Genomic DNA, 18,260 nt, shown 5'->3' with positions numbered 1-18,260 from the left:
GGGCAGTGAACTTTTTTAATGCGGTGGATTGAACCCAACACTGTCTATAAAGTCGTGTTTGACAGAGTAGAGTATGAGGTGCCACGTAGGACTTAAATCAAACTTTGCTTATCAATACATACATAAACACATGCATATAAACCTATAAATTACTCACATATACATGTATACTATTGGATGTTCAATATATATATATATATGAAATATATGTGCACAGTATGAAATCCATACCAATACACCTTGAATGCATATACACTTGTGAATAACTTGCATACACATATAAACTTGATGCATGCATACACCTATCGCAGTCAACACGTGAGATCACGCGATGATCACAGTGACATCACACCATTCTCATACGGTGATCCTCACAGTGTGAGTAATATATGAACTCATTGTGAACTCGAAAAGATGAGCGGGGTTCTTGTTTCTGTCAGACATCTACAAAAGCGCTTATTGAGAATTAACAGATTTAGATGATGACGTTTTATTGTTTTGTTTGACGTTACCATCGTGGTGAGTAGTGTTTGCTTTAGTTGGGCTCTTGACCCTTGACTTTATAACATCATATTTTTGGGGGCTGCTGTGTTTGAAAAGCACATTTGTTATGGCAAGGAAAACCAAAAAAAGAAACTGCAACCAGATGATATTGTTTTGTTACTGATCATAACAACACAACCATCACTTAAGTTCAGTATGCAGTCTTTGTGAGGAGTTATTAATATGAAGTCTTTTTAACAGCTCTGTGATTATAAAGTATAGGACCCAACCGTGTCATAATCGTTTATAAAGGATTTTAAAAGCATTATAAAACACAAACATTTTGAACTACTGTGTCGTTTAAACACAAAGAGAGACATCAAGAATCAGTGTATGAATCTCAACAATGGTGACAATCAAAAGCTTCATGCTGCAATGCATGCTGGGTACCTAGTCTCTGAGCAGTGAGTGCACTTTGACCTCACATTACTATGAGCACACAGTGAGGGCGCTGTGAGGTTACACTTTTAGCTCACTGTTACCTCACATTGTGACCTCATCACGAGTATCCTGTGAGCTCATGGTGACATCACTGTGACATCAAATTGTTGACTGGGTAAGGACCAAATAACAATGACTTCAACAAAATATTGGGTTTTAAGAATGCGAATTTCATTTTTACAGACATTAAAAATGAGTAACATTTATATGACTTTAATATTGCATTCATTTCTTACCACTGAATTAACGATGATGTGCTTCTCTCTTTTGGTCCATAAACAAAAACTTCTCGGTTAATATCATGTTCTCTTCAATTACTTGTCAAATCTCTCTGAAATCACAATATTTGCTCTCGAATATTTATTAATTGTAAGTATAGCTAATTATTCAATAAAGAGATCAAAGGAGTGTTAGTCAGTCAGTAAAACAAAATGACCGTTATTTTTTAAATGTGCTGGACGCAGAGGCGCGCTGTTAAGAAGCATACAAACAAACCCAGTGTTTATGGTATGCTTTTCAGACTATGCTTAACCTCGGCTTAATTTCAGCTGTAAAAGTGGAATTATATTATCATTATAATGCGATTTGACTACTTTGATGTCTACACTTTATTAAAAGCTTATTTCAGACATGAAATTCTGCAAAAATAGTTTGTTTATGATTAAAAAAATACACATTTCAGCATTAGAATAATCAGAAAAATCTGCAAAGTTTGAATTAGTTTACATGGTTATGACAACTAAAAATAACCTGCAGGGAACGTTCTGGGAAAGTTATATCTAGGTTATAAAAAATTAAACTTATAAATAACCTGCAGGAAACGTTCCTAGAACGTTCTTATTTGGTTCCCAAAAAAATAACCAACTGGGAACGTTAGGGGAATGTTCTGTGTTTGTTGGGGAGGACCATGGTTTTACTTCTTGTGACCACCATCCTACTAATATAGTCAGCTAAACTCTACACTGTAAAACCTAACAGTTAGGATAACTCAAACCGATTGATGAAACTTATTGTCTTAAAACTTTTAAGTTTTTAAATCTAACAATTATGAGTGCACTGAACTTATTTCAGTTGAGTTCACTAAAATAAGATATACATTGCAGTTAAGTAATTAAGTGATTAATTAAGTGCTGATTGAGCATTAGTGATGAACACCTGCTGTTAACAAACAGAATCACTGACAGAAAGAGAAACACAAGAACAACAACTGACTTTAGACACATGCTTAGATGAAATCAACTGAAATAAAATACACTAAATCTCAAGATCTGATTAAACAACCCCACAAACAGCATCACCAGCTCCACTTATTAATAACCAGACTGACTTTATTTCTGTCAGACATCTACAGAAGATCTTCTTGAGAATTAACTAAGGTTTAGATGTTGATTTATTGTTTCATTTGAAGTAACCATGTTAGAGATCAGTGTCTGCTTTAGTTGGGCTCTTGACCCTTGACTTCTGTGTTGGTAGTTCTGTTTCTTCTTTGTCTATTGCTGTTGTAACCATGTGTTCTTTGAACATGTTTGTTATAATTCAAAAGCCCAGAAGAAATGATCAGTAGTTGGTTGTTATATGTTTATAATGACTATCATCTATTAATGAGCTGATCTCATAGAGATTTAACATAAACTCATCGTGGCTGATCTCTGGTTAAATTAATTTATTGGTTATAGTAAAAGCGATTCTAAGAGCCACTGGTTCTGTGGTAGTCAGTTAATAGAAAGGACAGTTTGTCCTCAAAAAGTTTTAATCTATGATAGCAATTAGACTCACACAGACATCAAGAACCAGCTTATGAACCTCAACAATGGTGACCATTAAAAAATAAATTTAAAAAAAATCATGCAGCAATGCATGCTGGGAGCCATGGATGAGTTTTGTACTATGCTAGTACCCAGCATGCATTGCGAAATTATTATTATATTTTTTTAATGGTCACCATTGTTGAGGTTCATAAACTGATTCTTGATGTCTGTGTGAGTCTAATTGCTTCTGTAAATTAAAACTTTTTGTGGACAAACTGTTTAGAAAGTCCTTTCTATTAACTGACTGCCGCAGAACCAGTGGCTTTTAGAAACGCTTTTACTATAATCAATACATTCATTCAACCAGAGATTAGACACACAATGAGTTGTGTTTATTCTCAAAGAGATCAGCTCAGTAATAGATGATTGTCATTATAAATATATAACAACCAGCTACTGATCACTTCCTCTGGGCTTTTGAGTTGTAACACATATGTTTGAAGAACACATGGTTACAACAACCAGAGAAAAAGAGAAAACAAAAAACATACTACCAACACAGAAGTCAAGGCTGTATGTATTTAATGTATTTTATTTCAGTTGATTTCATCTACGCATGCGTCTAAAGTCAGCTGTTGTTCTTGTGTTTCTCTTTCTGTCAGTGATTCTGTTTGTTAACAGCAGGTGTTCATCACTAATGCTCAATCAGCACTTAATTAATCACTTAATTACTTAACTGCAATGTATATCTTATTTTAGTGAACTCAGCTGAAATAAGTTCAGAGTACTCATCACTATTAGTTTAAAAACTTAAATGTTTTAAGGCAATCAGTTTCCTCAAACTTTTGAGTTACCCTAACTTGTTGGGTTTTACAGTGTATGAGCAAGAACTTATTTCTTTTTAGATGTTTAGTTCTAATGAATTTTAATTGAAGTAAAATGTTAATTCAATAAGGGCCTGATTAAAGATAAATATCAGTGTCTTATATAAATTAGGTGTTTATTATTTACAAATAATAAAGTTCTTAAAAGGAGATTCACCCAAAAATGAAAATTGTCATTATTTACTCAACATCATGTCATTCCAAACCTGTATGAATTTCTTTCTTCTGTGGAACATAATTAGAGAAATTCAAGAAATGTTTGTCCATGCAGTAGAAATCAAGGGTAACCAAAATGGTTTGGTAACATTCTACAAAATCTTCTTTTGTGTACAACAGAAGAAAGTAAGTCATACAGGTTTGGAACAATATGAAGGTGAGGAAATGATTACCAAATTTATTAGCAGTAACTTTCCAGCAGTCTAGCTGCGTTAAATGCATTATTAAGTTTGTTATTTTAATTAAGGGTAAACGTTTTGACCCTTAATTAAAATTTTGAAATAAACGTAAAAAAACAGCATTTCACTGTTTTTTTACGTTTATTTTTTTTTACAGTGTAGACTTGTCCATGATGTAAAAAAGCATGTCAAGCTTGTCAACTGTTTTTGCAGTGATATGGACCAAACGCTGCATGGCTTAACCCAACATTGTACTGTTTTCATTTAATTTTGGGTGAATCGATCTTCAAATGGAATAAAATATAATTTTATCAATTTTAATTATTGTTATTATTATTATTATTATTGGATGATTGATTTTATTTCTCTAACACCTGTTCATCTGTTTTACAACATTTGAAATTGTCTATTATTATGTTGGAGGAAAAAAAAAAAAACATTATTAAATTAAAAATATTCATGACGTTGTTATAAAATAATAATATTATTAACACAATAACATTTACACACTTTTTTTTGTGTGTGTGTGTCACTGCTGTTACCTTACTACTTTGGGAGTACTTATGAAATATTATTTCTCAATTTTTTTCAGCATGTAGTCAGAGTTACAGAAAAATAATGATAATGCAACAAACAAGGAGATTATGTTGTATTTATTTTAATCAGGTTTGTTAAAAGTGTGATTGAATGATGTTAGTTCATTTGCGCAACCACGTATTTGCTATAACAATGAAAATAGCCTATTTGAATATATATATATATATATATATATATATATATATATATATATATATATATATATATATATAAACAAGGAATGATGCAGCAATCCTTTAAATCTTAACTCTTGAGTGAAGCAGAATTCAATGGATGTAAAATTATTATCATGCTACATGTGACACATTTTATTTAATGTGACAGAAAAGAAACCACAGTAACACCAGTGCGGGGCGCCGCTGCTGCAATGTAATATTGGCTTTCACTTCTTGTCAGTATAAGTTCTTTGTCTCGAACAAGCATACTGAGATCTACGCCAATGATCACGTGGCAACAGGGGATTTCCACAGGCACTGATTTTTTTCTCTCTACTTTTTTTCAACTTTAACGACGGCAGCATTGTTTAAATAATGTTTTTGGCAATATGAGGGAATATGAGCTAGATTTTGTGTCTTAAGTAAGTATAATGTTTACCAATATATGTTTTGTGTGTGCGTGTGTGCGCAGCGTGTTTGCCTCTTTCGTTTTAATGTTGCTGTACTGAAATTGTCCTGCTTTAATTTTTTATTTTTTAAATACAATTTTGTGATCCATATTTACAATGTGAGGATGGATGTGGTTGGGAGCACACATGGTTCAAAAAACGACACTTTTGAAACAGCTGTTTCAAACTATGTAATTCTCTGTACACAGGTGTGGGTGTCCGTGATGAATCCTAAGCAGATATAACTAAATGCACGGGTGGCGCTGAGGAGCGTGTTATCAAGTTGCTTTCTTATTAAGTGATGTGCAGAGACTCGTAGAATAGTTTCAGATTATTACAAAAAAATCCTTAAATTGGGCATACAATCAGTAATTTTACGTTTATGAAGATGAAACAGGCCACAGAGAGTTAGCAGTTTAACATATCATTCAACTCCTTTGATCCTGATTCCCAAATCAAAAATAGTACATTAATTATTTCAAAATTAAAAACTTTACTGTAAGCAGAGAAAACAAGGCAAGACATTTCTTTCCAGAAATCCTTTGCATAAATCACATTAAAAAAATAAGTGTGATATTGTCAAGTTACAAGTACAAAATGTGCATCGTGAAGAGATATCCAACTTATATTGAGAGAGTAAAGAACTACAGGGATAGTAATTATGCAAAATTGTATAGTGAAGTTCTTTCATCTTGTTAGGTAACAGAAACGTATTTTTCGGCCGATTCGACATGTTGAATCGGCGTTGGAGCTCGTCTGGCAGTCGGGCCATCTGATCATTCTGATTGGCTGTTCAGCTGGCGAACCAGTGTGCGAGAAAGGCGCAGAACGGACGTGCTACTTGGCCGTCGGGTGGCGAGCGTCGGCTTGGTGTGTCAAGGCAACTTTGGACCCAGACGCTGCCGACGTGAGCCTATGGAAGGCCGTCGGGGCCAAAAGTCTTCAAACGGAACGCGTGACATTTAACCGCGTCTACACGCACAATTTGTCCGCGTTAGCGCGGCAAATTTAAACGCGTTTCTTTTGTACTTATAGACACGCACATTTTGGCCGTGTTAAAGCGTCGATTTTTGCCGCGTTTATTTGGTGTGTGTAAAGACGCACAGTTTGACCGCATTAAGACGACATATTATGAACGTGTTTCTCAACGCGCACGTTCTGGCCGTGTTAAGGTGGCAATTTTGAACTTAAGGCATTACAATCTATATTACCCTCATATTAATGCTTGCTTTAGTTTATGGTGTCATTAAGTAGGCCGAATAAATGTAATGAGATGTAAAGAGTTTTGTTGTTTATTTTATTTTTATAGGATACTCTCCCAGGCCCGTGTACCTTCTGGTCATTTGAACAGAAATTAAGCTAGATTTGTCTCTTTTTCTCATGGGTTAAAAATTGGAATATGCTTTAATATTAATTGTTTTATCCTTAAACATGTTTTGAATGTGTGAGCGGCTCTGTGAAAACTTAAGTAGGCCTAAAGTTTTATTATAAATTATTAATAAAAAATAAATATGAGTTATTTTTACGTGGGGTTTGGGTTTTCCCGTGAAACACAAACTGTTATTATGTAGCCTAAATCTTTTTTTACATAATAACAGTTAAAAGTGTTATATTTAATCTAAATGTGTAAATATAAAGCATTGTTTACTTTATCTATTACACAGTAAAAGAGTGCTGCTGCGCTAATAGTCTAATTACAATGTTTACTGTTAAATCCTGTTAGGTGCATGACAAGATTTATAGATCTGGGCCTGTAAGAATTAAATTACGAAGAACCACTGATTGGAGATGATTTTACTTTTATTTTGCCTCATAAGCCTTCTGCATGCTATATTTTTTCAGCGGCTTTGAAAAAGCGGTGGGGGGACAGAATCGACTTTGGTGGGGGCATATCTCACCCACCCGCAAATTACGCCTATGATTATTATTATTAATGTTATTATTAATTATAAAACTTTGCTTATGTTTTAACTGCAATGATTCCCCACATTGTCTTTTGAAGAACGCCTATTACTGCATTTTGAAGTCGCGCATGGATTCTGTTTTCCACGCTTACATACAGTGATGGACTTAAACCATCAGCTTTGAACCCGCAAGGGTAAACTGCACATCTGCATTTGGGTTTTATTCTCTGTAGTCCGATCAGGCAAACACAGCCCGTGTGAAATGGTTCTGTGAGTGGGCTGTGGGTTTGTTGTCTCTGCAGTATTAAAGCAGGCAAATCTGTTGAGCAAAAGGAATTTAAGTGGATATAATAAATATTTGCTAAAACTCATGTGGTCCTGTGTTGAAAATCTATGACGTTTCTTAAAAACTATGAACAGGATTGCCGCTAGCAACTGAGGCTATAGCTAAAGTTAAGCAAAACAAGCAACATGTCAGTCTTATGTCATGATTTGTCATACTACATCATCACACACAACGTAGCAATGCATTATCCTCACAAACAAATATTACATCTGACGTTTACATACGTATACGGCAGTGTAATATTACGCCATTCTTCACGAACAAACTTGACGTCTGTATACGTTGGGGTATATGTTTGGGGTATACAAACGTCAGACGTAATATTTGTTCGTGAAGAATGACGTAATGGTTAAAACATTAAGAGCCAACTAAAACAAACGCTATTCTCCATAATGGTGACAAATATACTTTTCAATAAAACCAACATCTGAACCTCTGTAATTCTCAAACACTTTTGTAGAAGTCTGACAGAAATAACGTCAGTCTGGTTAGTAATGAGTGAAGCTGGTGATGCTGTTTGTGGAGTTGTTTAATCCTCCTCTGCTGAGATCTTCAGAGATTTAATGTCTTTTATTTGCAGTTGTTTTGCAGGCTGTGGCTGGAAGTCAATAGTAGCTGTTGTGTTTCTGCTCGTCTCTTTTTTCTTAAGCAGGTGTTTGTCACTAATGCCTAATCAGTACTAGATTAATCACTTAATTATCTAATGAACTGCAGAGCTGCTTCAGTCTTATTTTTAGCACTCTGTAGTATGCATACTGAGCAGAGTTCACTTCATTGTTTCATCTGGGCTGACCCATGTGGGCCCTCATGGAAACCGAGGACAAAACTGGCTGGGGCCCAGTTAGATGCCAGCAGGTGGCAGAAGTTCGTGATTGAATCACTGAGTCATTCAAATGATTCTTTCAAAACGGCTGAATCCTTCAGGAGCGAATCAAATGACTGTTTTTATGAATGACTCAGTGAATCAGTGATTCTGACCTAAACCAATGCGGATTTGGATTCGAACACAAACGAGACAAAAACAGCACTCTTGCTCGTGTCGTATTGCCTAAGTGTCAGGAGCATTTTTTGCATACATATATTGAACTTTCCGAGTTAGCAGCATGTATATTAAAACATAACATTATAAATGAATAAAAAAAATATATAATGATTGATAAGAACCAAGTGCAAAGCCGCGATGGGACTGAGCTCGAATAGCTTCAGCGTCAGCGACTTTTTATAGTCCAAAATCGCTGTCAATCAAAAAAGATGCAGTCTTTCGACAGACCCTCCAATCATCACGCAGAAGCCGGGTCAGGCCACTCCTCCATTCACCCCAGAGGCGCTGGCGTCCGTGGGCGGACATGATCGCAGCATTTATCCAATGACCGTCTAGTTTGAAGCACTGAAAAAACTGTTCAAAGCAGCCCCATTGAAGTCAATGGACGCTCGGCTTCAACAGAGAAATACACTGAAGCTACAGGAATGAATGAGAAGGAAATCGAGTCAGCCGACCTGCTATATGTAGCTGATTCTGAACGAACTCGTCTTCGAGATGAACGTGTTCTAACGCATTTTTAGTCAATAAAATGTTAACAGAATAGTACATATTTTACCATTAATTTTTTGACATTATAGGGGAAGCCGAGCAGTCTTAAAGAAATCCCTGCTGATATCTACCCTACCAGTCAAAAGTTATTGAACAGTAAGATTTTGAATGTTTTTTTAAAGAATTCTCTTCTGCTTACCAAGCCTGCATTTATTTTATCCAAAATACAGCAAAAGCAGTAATATTGTGAAATATTTTTACTATTTAAAATAACTGCTTTGTATTTGAATATATTTTAAAATGTAATTAATTCCTGTGATCAAAGATGAATTTTCAGCATCATTACTCCAGTCTTCAGTGTCACATGATCCTTCAGAAATCATTCTAATATGCTGATTTGCTGCTCAAGAAATATTTATTATTATTAATGGATTCTTTGATGAATAGAAAGATCCAAAGATTAGCATTTATAATGTAACAAAAGATCAATGCTGTTCTTCTGAACTTTCTATTCATCAAAGAAACCTGAAAAAAAAAAATTATACTCAGCTGTTTTCAACATAATAATAATAATAATAATAATAAATGTATTTTGAGCAGCAAATCAGAATATTTGAATGATTTATGAACGATCATGTGACTGGAGTAATGATGCTGAAAATGCAGCTTTGATCACAGGAATAAATTACATTTTAAAATATAGTCAAATAGAAAACAGTTATTTTAAATAGTAAAAATATTTCACAATATTACTGTTTTGCTGTATTTTGGATCAAATAAATGCAGACTTGGTGAGCAGAAGATACTTCTTTCAAAAAAAATAATGAAAAATCTTACTGTTCAAAAACTTATATATATATATATATATATATATATATATATATACAGGTGCTGGTCATATAATTAGAATATCATCAAAACGTTGATTTATTTCACTAATTCCATTCAAAAAGTGAAACTTGTATATTATATTCATTCATTACACACAGACTGATATATTTCAAATGTTTATTTCTTTTAATTTTGATGATTAGAGCTTACAGCTCATGAAAGTCAAAAATCAGTATCTCAAAATATTAGAATATTTACATTTGAGTTTGAATAAATGACCATCCCTACAGTATAAATTCTGGGTAGCTCTTGTTCTTTGAAACCACAATAATGGGGAAGACTGCTGACTTGGCAATGATCCAGAAGACGAACATTGACACCCTCCACAAAGAGGGTAAGTCACAGAGGGTCATTACTGAAAGGTGTGGCTGTTTACAGAGTGCTGTATCAAAGCATATTAAATGCAAAGTTGACTGGAAGGAAGAATTTGGGTAGGAAAAGGTGCACAAGCAACAGGGATGACCGCAAGCTTGAGAATACAGTCAAGCAAAGCCGATTCAAACACTTGGGAGAGCTTCACAAGGAGTGGACTGAAGCTGGAGTCAGTGCATCAAGAGTCACCACGCTCAGACGTCTTCAGGAAAAGGGCTACCAATCCACTTCTGAACCAGAGACAACGTCAGAAGCATCTTAACTGGGCTGTGGAGAAAAAGAACTGACTGTTGCTCAGTGGTCCAAAGTCCTCTTTTCAGATGAAAGTAAATTTTACATTTCATTTGGAAATCAAGGTCCCAGAGTCTGAAGGAAGAGTGGAGGCACAGAATCCATGTTGCTTGAAGTCCAGTGTGAAGTTTCCACAGTCTGTGATGATTTGGGCTGCCATGTCATCTGCTGGTGTTGGTCCACTGTGTTTTCTGATGTCCACAGTCAACGCAGCCATCTACCAGGAAATTTTAGAGCACTTCATGCTTCTTTCTGTTGACAAGCTTTATGGAGATGCTGATTTCATTTTCCAGCAGGACTTGGCACCTGCCCACACTGCCAAAGGTAGCAAAAGCTGGTTCAATGACCATAGTGTTACTGTGCTTGATTGGCCAGCAAACTCGCCTGACCTGAACCCCACAGAGAATCTATGGGGTATTGTCAAGAGGAAGATGAGAGACACCAGACCCAACAATGCAGAAGAGCTGAAGGCCACTATCAGAGCAACCTGGGCTCTCATAACACCTGAGCAGTGCCACAGACTGATCGACTCCATTCCACGCCGCATTGCTGCAGTAATTCAGGCAAAAGGAGCCCCAACTAAGTATTGAGTGCTGTACATGCTCATACTTTTCATTTTCATACTTTTCAGTTGGCCAAGATTTCTAAAAATCCTTTCTTTGTATTGGTCTTAAGTAATATTCTAATATTTTGAGATACTGATTTTTGACTTTCATGAGCTGTAAGCTCTAATCATCAAAATTAAAAGAAATAAACATTTGAAATATATCCGTCTGTGTGTAATGAATGAATATAATATACAAGTTTCACTTTTTGAATGGAATTAGTGAAATAAATCAACTTTTTGATGATATTATAATTATATGACCAGCACCTGTATATATGTATGGTGGTGGGCCACCAGGACCAAAAAATGCCAGGGCCGATTTTTTTGACCGAGTCCGGCCCTGTCGATGCATCATTGATGTACTAGTCCTTTCCCAGTCAACAATGTGATCTCACCATGATCTCACAGGATACTCGTGATGAGGTCACAATGTGAGGTAACAGTGAGCTAAAAGTGTAACCTCACAGCACCCTCACTGTGTGATCATATTTTGGTCACAATTTAAGGTCAAAGTGCACTAACTGCACAGAGACTAGATACCCAGCATGCATTGCAGCATGAAGCTTTTGACTGTCACCATTGTTGAGATTCATACACCGATTCTTGATGTCTCTCTTTGTTTTTAAATAACAGCGTAGTTCAAAATGTTTGTGACTTATTCTTTTAAAATCATTCATAAATTGTTGCACTCTTTGACCCTATACTGTATAACCAAAAAGCTGTTATAAATAAAACGTTCAGATTAATAACACTTCACAAAGACTGCATACTGAATCTAGGTGAGGATTTTGTTGTTATCAACAACAACAAACCAATATCACCTGGTTGCAGTGTCTTTTTGGTGTTACTTGCCATAATAAATGTGCTTTTCAAACACAGTTTCAACAGCCCAAAAAATATATAATGTTATAAAGTCAAGGGTCAAGAGCCCAACTAAAGCAAACACTAATCACTTTGATGGTAACATCAAACAAAACAATAAAACATCTAATTCTCAATAAGTGCTTTTGTAGATATCAGAAATAAAGTCAGTCTGGTTAGTAACGAGTGGAGCAGGTGATGCTGTTTGTGGAGTTGTTTAATCATTCTCTGCTGAGATCATGAGAGATTTAATGTATTCTTTTATTTCAGTTGGTTTCATCGAAGGCTGTGTCTGGAAGTCAGTTGTATGTTTGGAGAAGGTTCTTATAACAGTAATCTGTTAGCTGGGCGTGCACTCGTGAGCTCATCATGTGAGAGCACTGTGATATCTCTGTGATAGTGTTGAGAAACAGGAAGTAGAATTTCCCCCCGGTGACTGATATTTGAGCTGCCTCCTCTCAACCTGCTCATCATTTTGAATTCACAATGAGCTCATATATTACTCACACTGTGAGGATCACCATATGAGAATGGTGTGATGTCACTGTGATCATCGCGTGACGCCACAAAACACGGTGTAGATTTTAAACCCGGAAGATGAAAACAGCGCAAAAAAGCTTAAAACTAACCAGTTTTCTCCAACAGTTAAAATGATCAGATGCTAACATTGTCTTCTATGACGTGCAACACAGACACCTCTGCTAAAATCTCAGAAAAAGTAGTCTGGGGTTTCATGACCCTTTAGGGCAGTATTTTATTAAACTAGATAACTGAACCATATATAGAATAGTTTTGACTTTTGAGAGAATGTAGTGAATGTAGTTATTTAGCATCTTCAAATGTTAAAGGGGTCATATGACGTTGCTAAAAAGAACATTATTTTGTGTATTTGGTGTAATGCAATGTCTTTATGTGGTTTAAGGTTCAAAAAACACATTATTTTCCACATACTGTACATTATTGTTGCTCCTCTATGCTCTGCCTTTCTGAAATGATTTTTATAAAGCTCATTGTTTTGAGAAGCAAGGTGTGATTGGCTGAATACTTCAAGCGTGTAATGGAAATGTTCCGCCCCTTACCGTATTGTGATGCCGTGTCCTGGCGCAATGAGACAAAAACAATAAATCCCATTATAAACACGGCATTTGTTGCATCCAGTGGGGACATAAAATGGACATAAACATTACCACGTCTGCATTTGTGATCGGAGAAACTAAAAACAACAAGCACTACTCTACACTGCTTTGAATAGTCAGTGGCAAATTCTTTAAATATGAAAACATACTTACAGGCTGTGAGTCAGAAGCGCCAGACTGTCCTTGCAAAGTTGGAATTGCCCCACTTTATAGAAACAGCCTTTGTGTAAGACAGCATTGTAGGCTACTCTCCTCCCAGGTTCAGGAAACAGTCCTCCATAAAATGTGCTGCACACACTCTAATATTTGGGTTGAACTGCTCTGGAACAGTGTTGTAAATACAACTTAACCACTGATTTGTAATTGTGTCCTCTTTTGGAAGTCCAAACAAAGTAGTTACCCTCTTTCTTTGCATATACATTTGGGCGGTGTTATGCAAATCTTCCCCCACAGTGACGTTAGAGCCCTGCACGGGCCTCAAATTTAGGCCCTAGCCCGGCCCGACAGCTTATCAGAATTACCGACCCAAGCCCGTCTTTTTTTCTCCCCCCTTCTCTCAAAACGGCTTATAATACTGTTTCAGCTATTAAAATAGTTCAGTTTTGTATGTAATGGCAAAGTGATTATATTTTGTTTCGTTTTTTTTATTAAGTTAATTTAGAAAAATGTTTTTTGTTCGTTATATATAAGTTTTTTATTTTTTAAAGTAACGTGACGGGCTATGATCAGCTCACTTTCAACTTTCTATGTTTGATAAATTTAGCCTTCTCAAATTATCAGGATTTGCCTAAAATAAATAATAATTAAATTAAATAAATTAAATAATAAAACAGTTCAAGCATATAACACGTTAAACCTAGATAAATGTGCGCTATGTCCAATCGTTTGTGCGGAGATTGGAAGCTAAAGCGCAGGACAATGGGAAACAACTTTGTAACGGAGTTATTTGGGACTGTATTGCACTGGTTTAGGGTAGTTGCATTCACACTGGTGTGTTGGTCAGAACACAGGAGGCATGAATAAGAATCAACAGTCTTTAATTAAAGTTCAGCAAATGATCAGCACAGCCAGACCACAGGGCATTACTTGGTATAATCTTCATAGTGATATGTGAGGTAACTGTAGACATGTGTGTGGTCTGAAACAATTAATAATAAACAACAATTAGAAACATCAACAACTTCAGCATAATAACTGGCATTTAACTAACTGCCCATTGTAAATATTAATTCTATGCGGTAATACCACTTTTTACCGCTAGATGGGGCATGGCGCTCATAAATGGAATTATTTGCTGCGTCATCACACAATCCATTAACTAGAACTTATAATCAAGAATAACTACAGAATGGAAATATACAACATTAAATCTACATCTATACACAATGGAAATATCAATCACTTATGCTACTGAATCCAAGTATAGTAAATATATGGTGAATAAACAGCTTAGACAAGACGCTGGGTAGCGTCGTCACTTATGTTCCCGAACGAACTCACAATATCTTATTAATTATGCATCATAAGACACCTTCAGTAAAGGACAATCATAAATGAACTTACATGTTGTCATTAACGCACAACTTGGACACATATATCTTCAACCAAGAAAAATTAAATTCAGTTCGTATTCTGGAGAACCCTATGCGATACCTCGTGCAGTCGGCTCAACCGGAATTGAAAGTTACTGACGTAGGCAGTAACCCGTGACCTGATTGGTCATTCCTTCTCAACAAACTTAAAATACGCCGTAATTTTTGCTCATAAAGGTTCGAGTAAATACATCATTCGGCACTGTAAAGGGTCTACTTTTATTTGTGTGCACTCACAATATCAACAAAACGTTGTGCTTTTATAAAATAAAGAAAACAAACATGATGCGTTTTCTGCCTTCTCGTCTTGAACAGGAGCGTTTCACAAAAATGAAATGAAACTCACCCAGTCAACAATTTGATCTCACAGTGATGTCACCATGAGCTCACAGGATACTCGTTATGAGGTCACAATGTGAGGTCACCGTGAGCTAAAAGTGTAACCTCACAGCGCCTTCACTGTGTGCTCATACTAATGTGAGGTCAAAGTGCACTCACTGCAGAGAGACTAGGCAGCAATTTTTTTTCATCACTATTTGATGGATGTCTAAAATATAAAAATAAGGAGAAGCCTAAAACAGGCTGAGGCCCAGCCCGCGTCTGAACTATGACGTGAAAATTGGCCCGAAGCCCGGCCCTAGGGACGTAAAAAAGTCGGGGCCCATCGGGCCCAGGCTGAAATGCTGGGCTCTAAGTGACATGTAAGTGACTCTAAGGGGCGTGTTTGAATGAGCCATTTTAGGGGGGCATGGACAAGTCTTAACTTTTATAAAGAATATCTCTTTGGGTTTGAGACTTTAGTCTTTGCAACTTTAGGGATCTTATGCACTATCAGCTTGTAACAGTCCAAAGAGAAAGTAAAACTTGAAATCGCATCATATGGCCCCTTTACATTTTCATAAAATTAATGTTTAACCTTTAGTTTTGAGACCCATACATTTTAGTATAATAGATTTGAAAGAGAGGAAGTGGGCATACTGACATCATGTTTAATAATTAAACATTGGGGAGTTGGGGAATTTATTTCTGTCTATTTTTCTGAAAACCATCTAATACAAATCTCTTTTTCAGCTCCATGAAACAAAAACCCCACCTCGGAACCAGTGATGATTTTTTTTTAAATTTGCCTGATGTATATATTTTATAATCTATCAGAATTACTCCTTCTCCTCGTCATGAACATTGTGCTTTGCATGGCAGCATGTAATAATGCAGAATATGAAACTAACGGGGAGTGTTGCCCAATGTGTGATCCAGGTAAGTACTTTTACCTTATAGGCTTGAAAATGTTCAGTATTACTGTTAAGAACAAACAACTGTAATATGATCATATTTTCAAATGGTATGTATACATAATGAATAATAAATCTGTTGGTAATGTTTTATATTATCTAGGAAAGCGAGTTCATAAACATTGTGATAAGTACACAAGTACAACATGTGGTTCATGCCTTGCGATGACCTACACTGATGCTCCTAATGGACTGACAGAATGTCTGCCATGTTCTGTTTGTGATCCAAGTGAGTTGTACATAAAACAAAATATTAATACATAAAAATTAATTTTTATATATAAAAAAATATATATTGTTTTTTTTTATCCAGATGACTTGCCATACAATTGACTCATTTGTTTCCTTCTTGTCAAAGGTAATGGGCTGAGAGTAAAGCAGGCATGTACATCAATATCAAATACAGTGTGTGAACCTCTGCCAGGGTATTACTGTATAGATTTGCTCTCAAACTGTAAGAAGGCCATGAAACATTCATCCTGCTCACCTGGACAATACATCAACCAAACTGGTCAGTCTGTTATCATTTAAACAGCTTTACTAAACATCCATAAAAACCAAAACCAAAAACTGCTTGCATTTATATTACATAACTGAATTATGGAAATATGCATATTGTTGCAAAGCAGATTTACAACTCTTCATTGCACTTGGGGAAAGTACTGTGAATGTGTTTCCTCACGACTGACATTGTTTGCTTGTGAATGACTGCACCTGGCAAAACCACCTGGGGAAAAAAAATCTACTAAATTATGATTATAGGCGGATTATTAATTAGTTATGTGAAGATTAATTGTGTGCATCAGATGCTACATTGAATACCATCACTATCTAATGTGAGACCTGTCACTGCCTTTATTGCTGTTGGGGTTGAAACAGAAGTACTGATACTTTGTTTTTATGCATGTGTTTCGATAGGAACAGAATTCAGCGATACAGTGTGTAATGGCTGTCCTGTTGGTTCATATTCAGAAGGTACATCCTGCAAATTGCATACAAAGTAAGTATCAATATTTTACCTCATTGGCACCTTCTTAAATTAAATTTATACATTTGTTGTTTCATAATTTGGTTCAGTGGATTCTGTGATTTAATCAACCTCTTTTATCACAAGAGATATATTTGTAGTTCAACTTGAGTACTCTCTCTCTCTAACAGCTGTGAATCTCTTGGCAAAATAACAGTCAAGGAAGGAACAGACAAGACTGATGCTGAGTGCAATAACGGAGCACCTTCATATTTATTACCACTGATTCTCTCTGTGAGTGCAGTGTGTGTGCTGGTGTTTGTCATTTTCATTATTCTAAAAAAAACTATTTTAACTATATTATTTATATTTTTCATGAGCCCCAAAACTGGAAGCTGGTCCTCCCTTTGACCAAGTTATTTACTCTCTTGACTAACTTTTAAATATAAAACTTGTATAACTTGTATAAGCCAAGCAAAATATTCAATCGTGATTATTTGCATGTACTGATCAGTCTAAATGTGCCTTAAGCAAACTGTACATTCCGCTTGAAACATTGTCTAAATTATGATATTAAATCAACTGATTGAATGAACGTATTTCTCAGACCAATTTTTTGTTTGGTTATTTCCCTTTTCACCACGTGTTTTAGCTCAACTTAAAAAAACTTCCAGCAGTATGGCCTTGGGAATGAGCTGGCCTAAAAACAAACCAACCCTTTCACATGACATTCTCTACGATGAAAGCAGAGGAATAGTTTGAAACCAGATGTGAAAACAATACCGTTCTTTGTTTTTCCTCTCCATCCTAAATGAAAGTTTTGATTTTCAAGAACACGTAGAAAGAAACTCAAATAGCTCACTAAAAAAGGTTCACTTAAATTGCTCAAAAGACAAATTAACGGATTAGTGCAAATTCTAAAATACTTGATAGCTCTTGTTTCCTTAAATAATTGTGTTCCTCTGTCCCTTATTTTGTTTATTAAATAATACCTCTGTGATGACATTTTAGATTAATCAGTATGAAGTTTCTTTAAAGGTATCTTTTACTGTTGTAGTAATGTAATGTATTTTACAATCCTGACAAAAGAACAGATTGTTAGTAAACAGCCACTTTCCATTTCCTCTCACATGTGATCACTGCATTTAAGGAATGTGTAGCAAGTGTTGAAATTATAATTGTTATGACCTTCAGTCATTTGTCTGTTGTTTCTATGCTGCCCTCTTGTGTTCTCTTTGTGTATGTCTACATTTGTTTT

The 18,260-nt window shown here is 35.6% G+C and overlaps 1 protein-coding gene across 2 annotated transcripts; it reads left to right on the top strand.

Moving 5' to 3' along the window:
• The first annotated feature begins 5,038 nt into the window (after positions 1–5,038).
• LOC131543032 (tumor necrosis factor receptor superfamily member 14-like) lies at positions 5,039–18,195 on the top strand. Of its 2 annotated transcripts, XM_058780237.1 has the most exons (7): positions 5,039–5,185; positions 15,815–16,000; positions 16,139–16,264; positions 16,394–16,546; positions 16,954–17,035; positions 17,194–17,296; positions 17,655–18,195. In XM_058780237.1, the coding sequence occupies exons 2-7, from the start codon at positions 15,874–15,876 to the stop codon at positions 17,694–17,696; spliced, it is 633 nt and encodes a 210-aa protein (XP_058636220.1). In that variant the 5' UTR covers positions 5,039–5,185; positions 15,815–15,873; the 3' UTR covers positions 17,697–18,195. The 2 variants fall into 2 exon arrangements, with proteins under 2 accessions (XP_058636220.1, XP_058636209.1); XM_058780226.1 differs by lacking the exon at positions 17,655–18,195 and having other exon boundaries at positions 17,194–17,648.
• Positions 18,196–18,260: the final 65 nt, after the last annotated feature.

The sequence above is a fragment of the Onychostoma macrolepis genome, chromosome 01 (genome assembly GCF_012432095.1).
Source record: "Onychostoma macrolepis isolate SWU-2019 chromosome 01, ASM1243209v1, whole genome shotgun sequence".
In the NCBI taxonomy this organism is placed as follows: domain Eukaryota; kingdom Metazoa; phylum Chordata; class Actinopteri; order Cypriniformes; family Cyprinidae; genus Onychostoma; species Onychostoma macrolepis.
The sequence above is the reverse complement of the archived record's forward strand: the minus strand, read 5'-3'. Positions and strand labels throughout refer to the sequence as shown.

Excerpts from the sequence above, each read along its gene's own strand:
- LOC131543032 (XM_058780226.1), top strand. The coding sequence starts at position 15,874 with ATGTATATATTTTATAATCTATCAGAATTACTCCTTCTCCTCGTCATG. Across the intron at positions 16,265-16,393 it reads ATGTTCTGTTTGTGATCCAA|GTAATGGGCTGAGAGTAAAG; the intron begins GTGAGTTGTACA and ends TTCTTGTCAAAG. Across the intron at positions 16,547-16,953 it reads ACAATACATCAACCAAACTG|GAACAGAATTCAGCGATACA; the intron begins GTCAGTCTGTTA and ends GTGTTTCGATAG.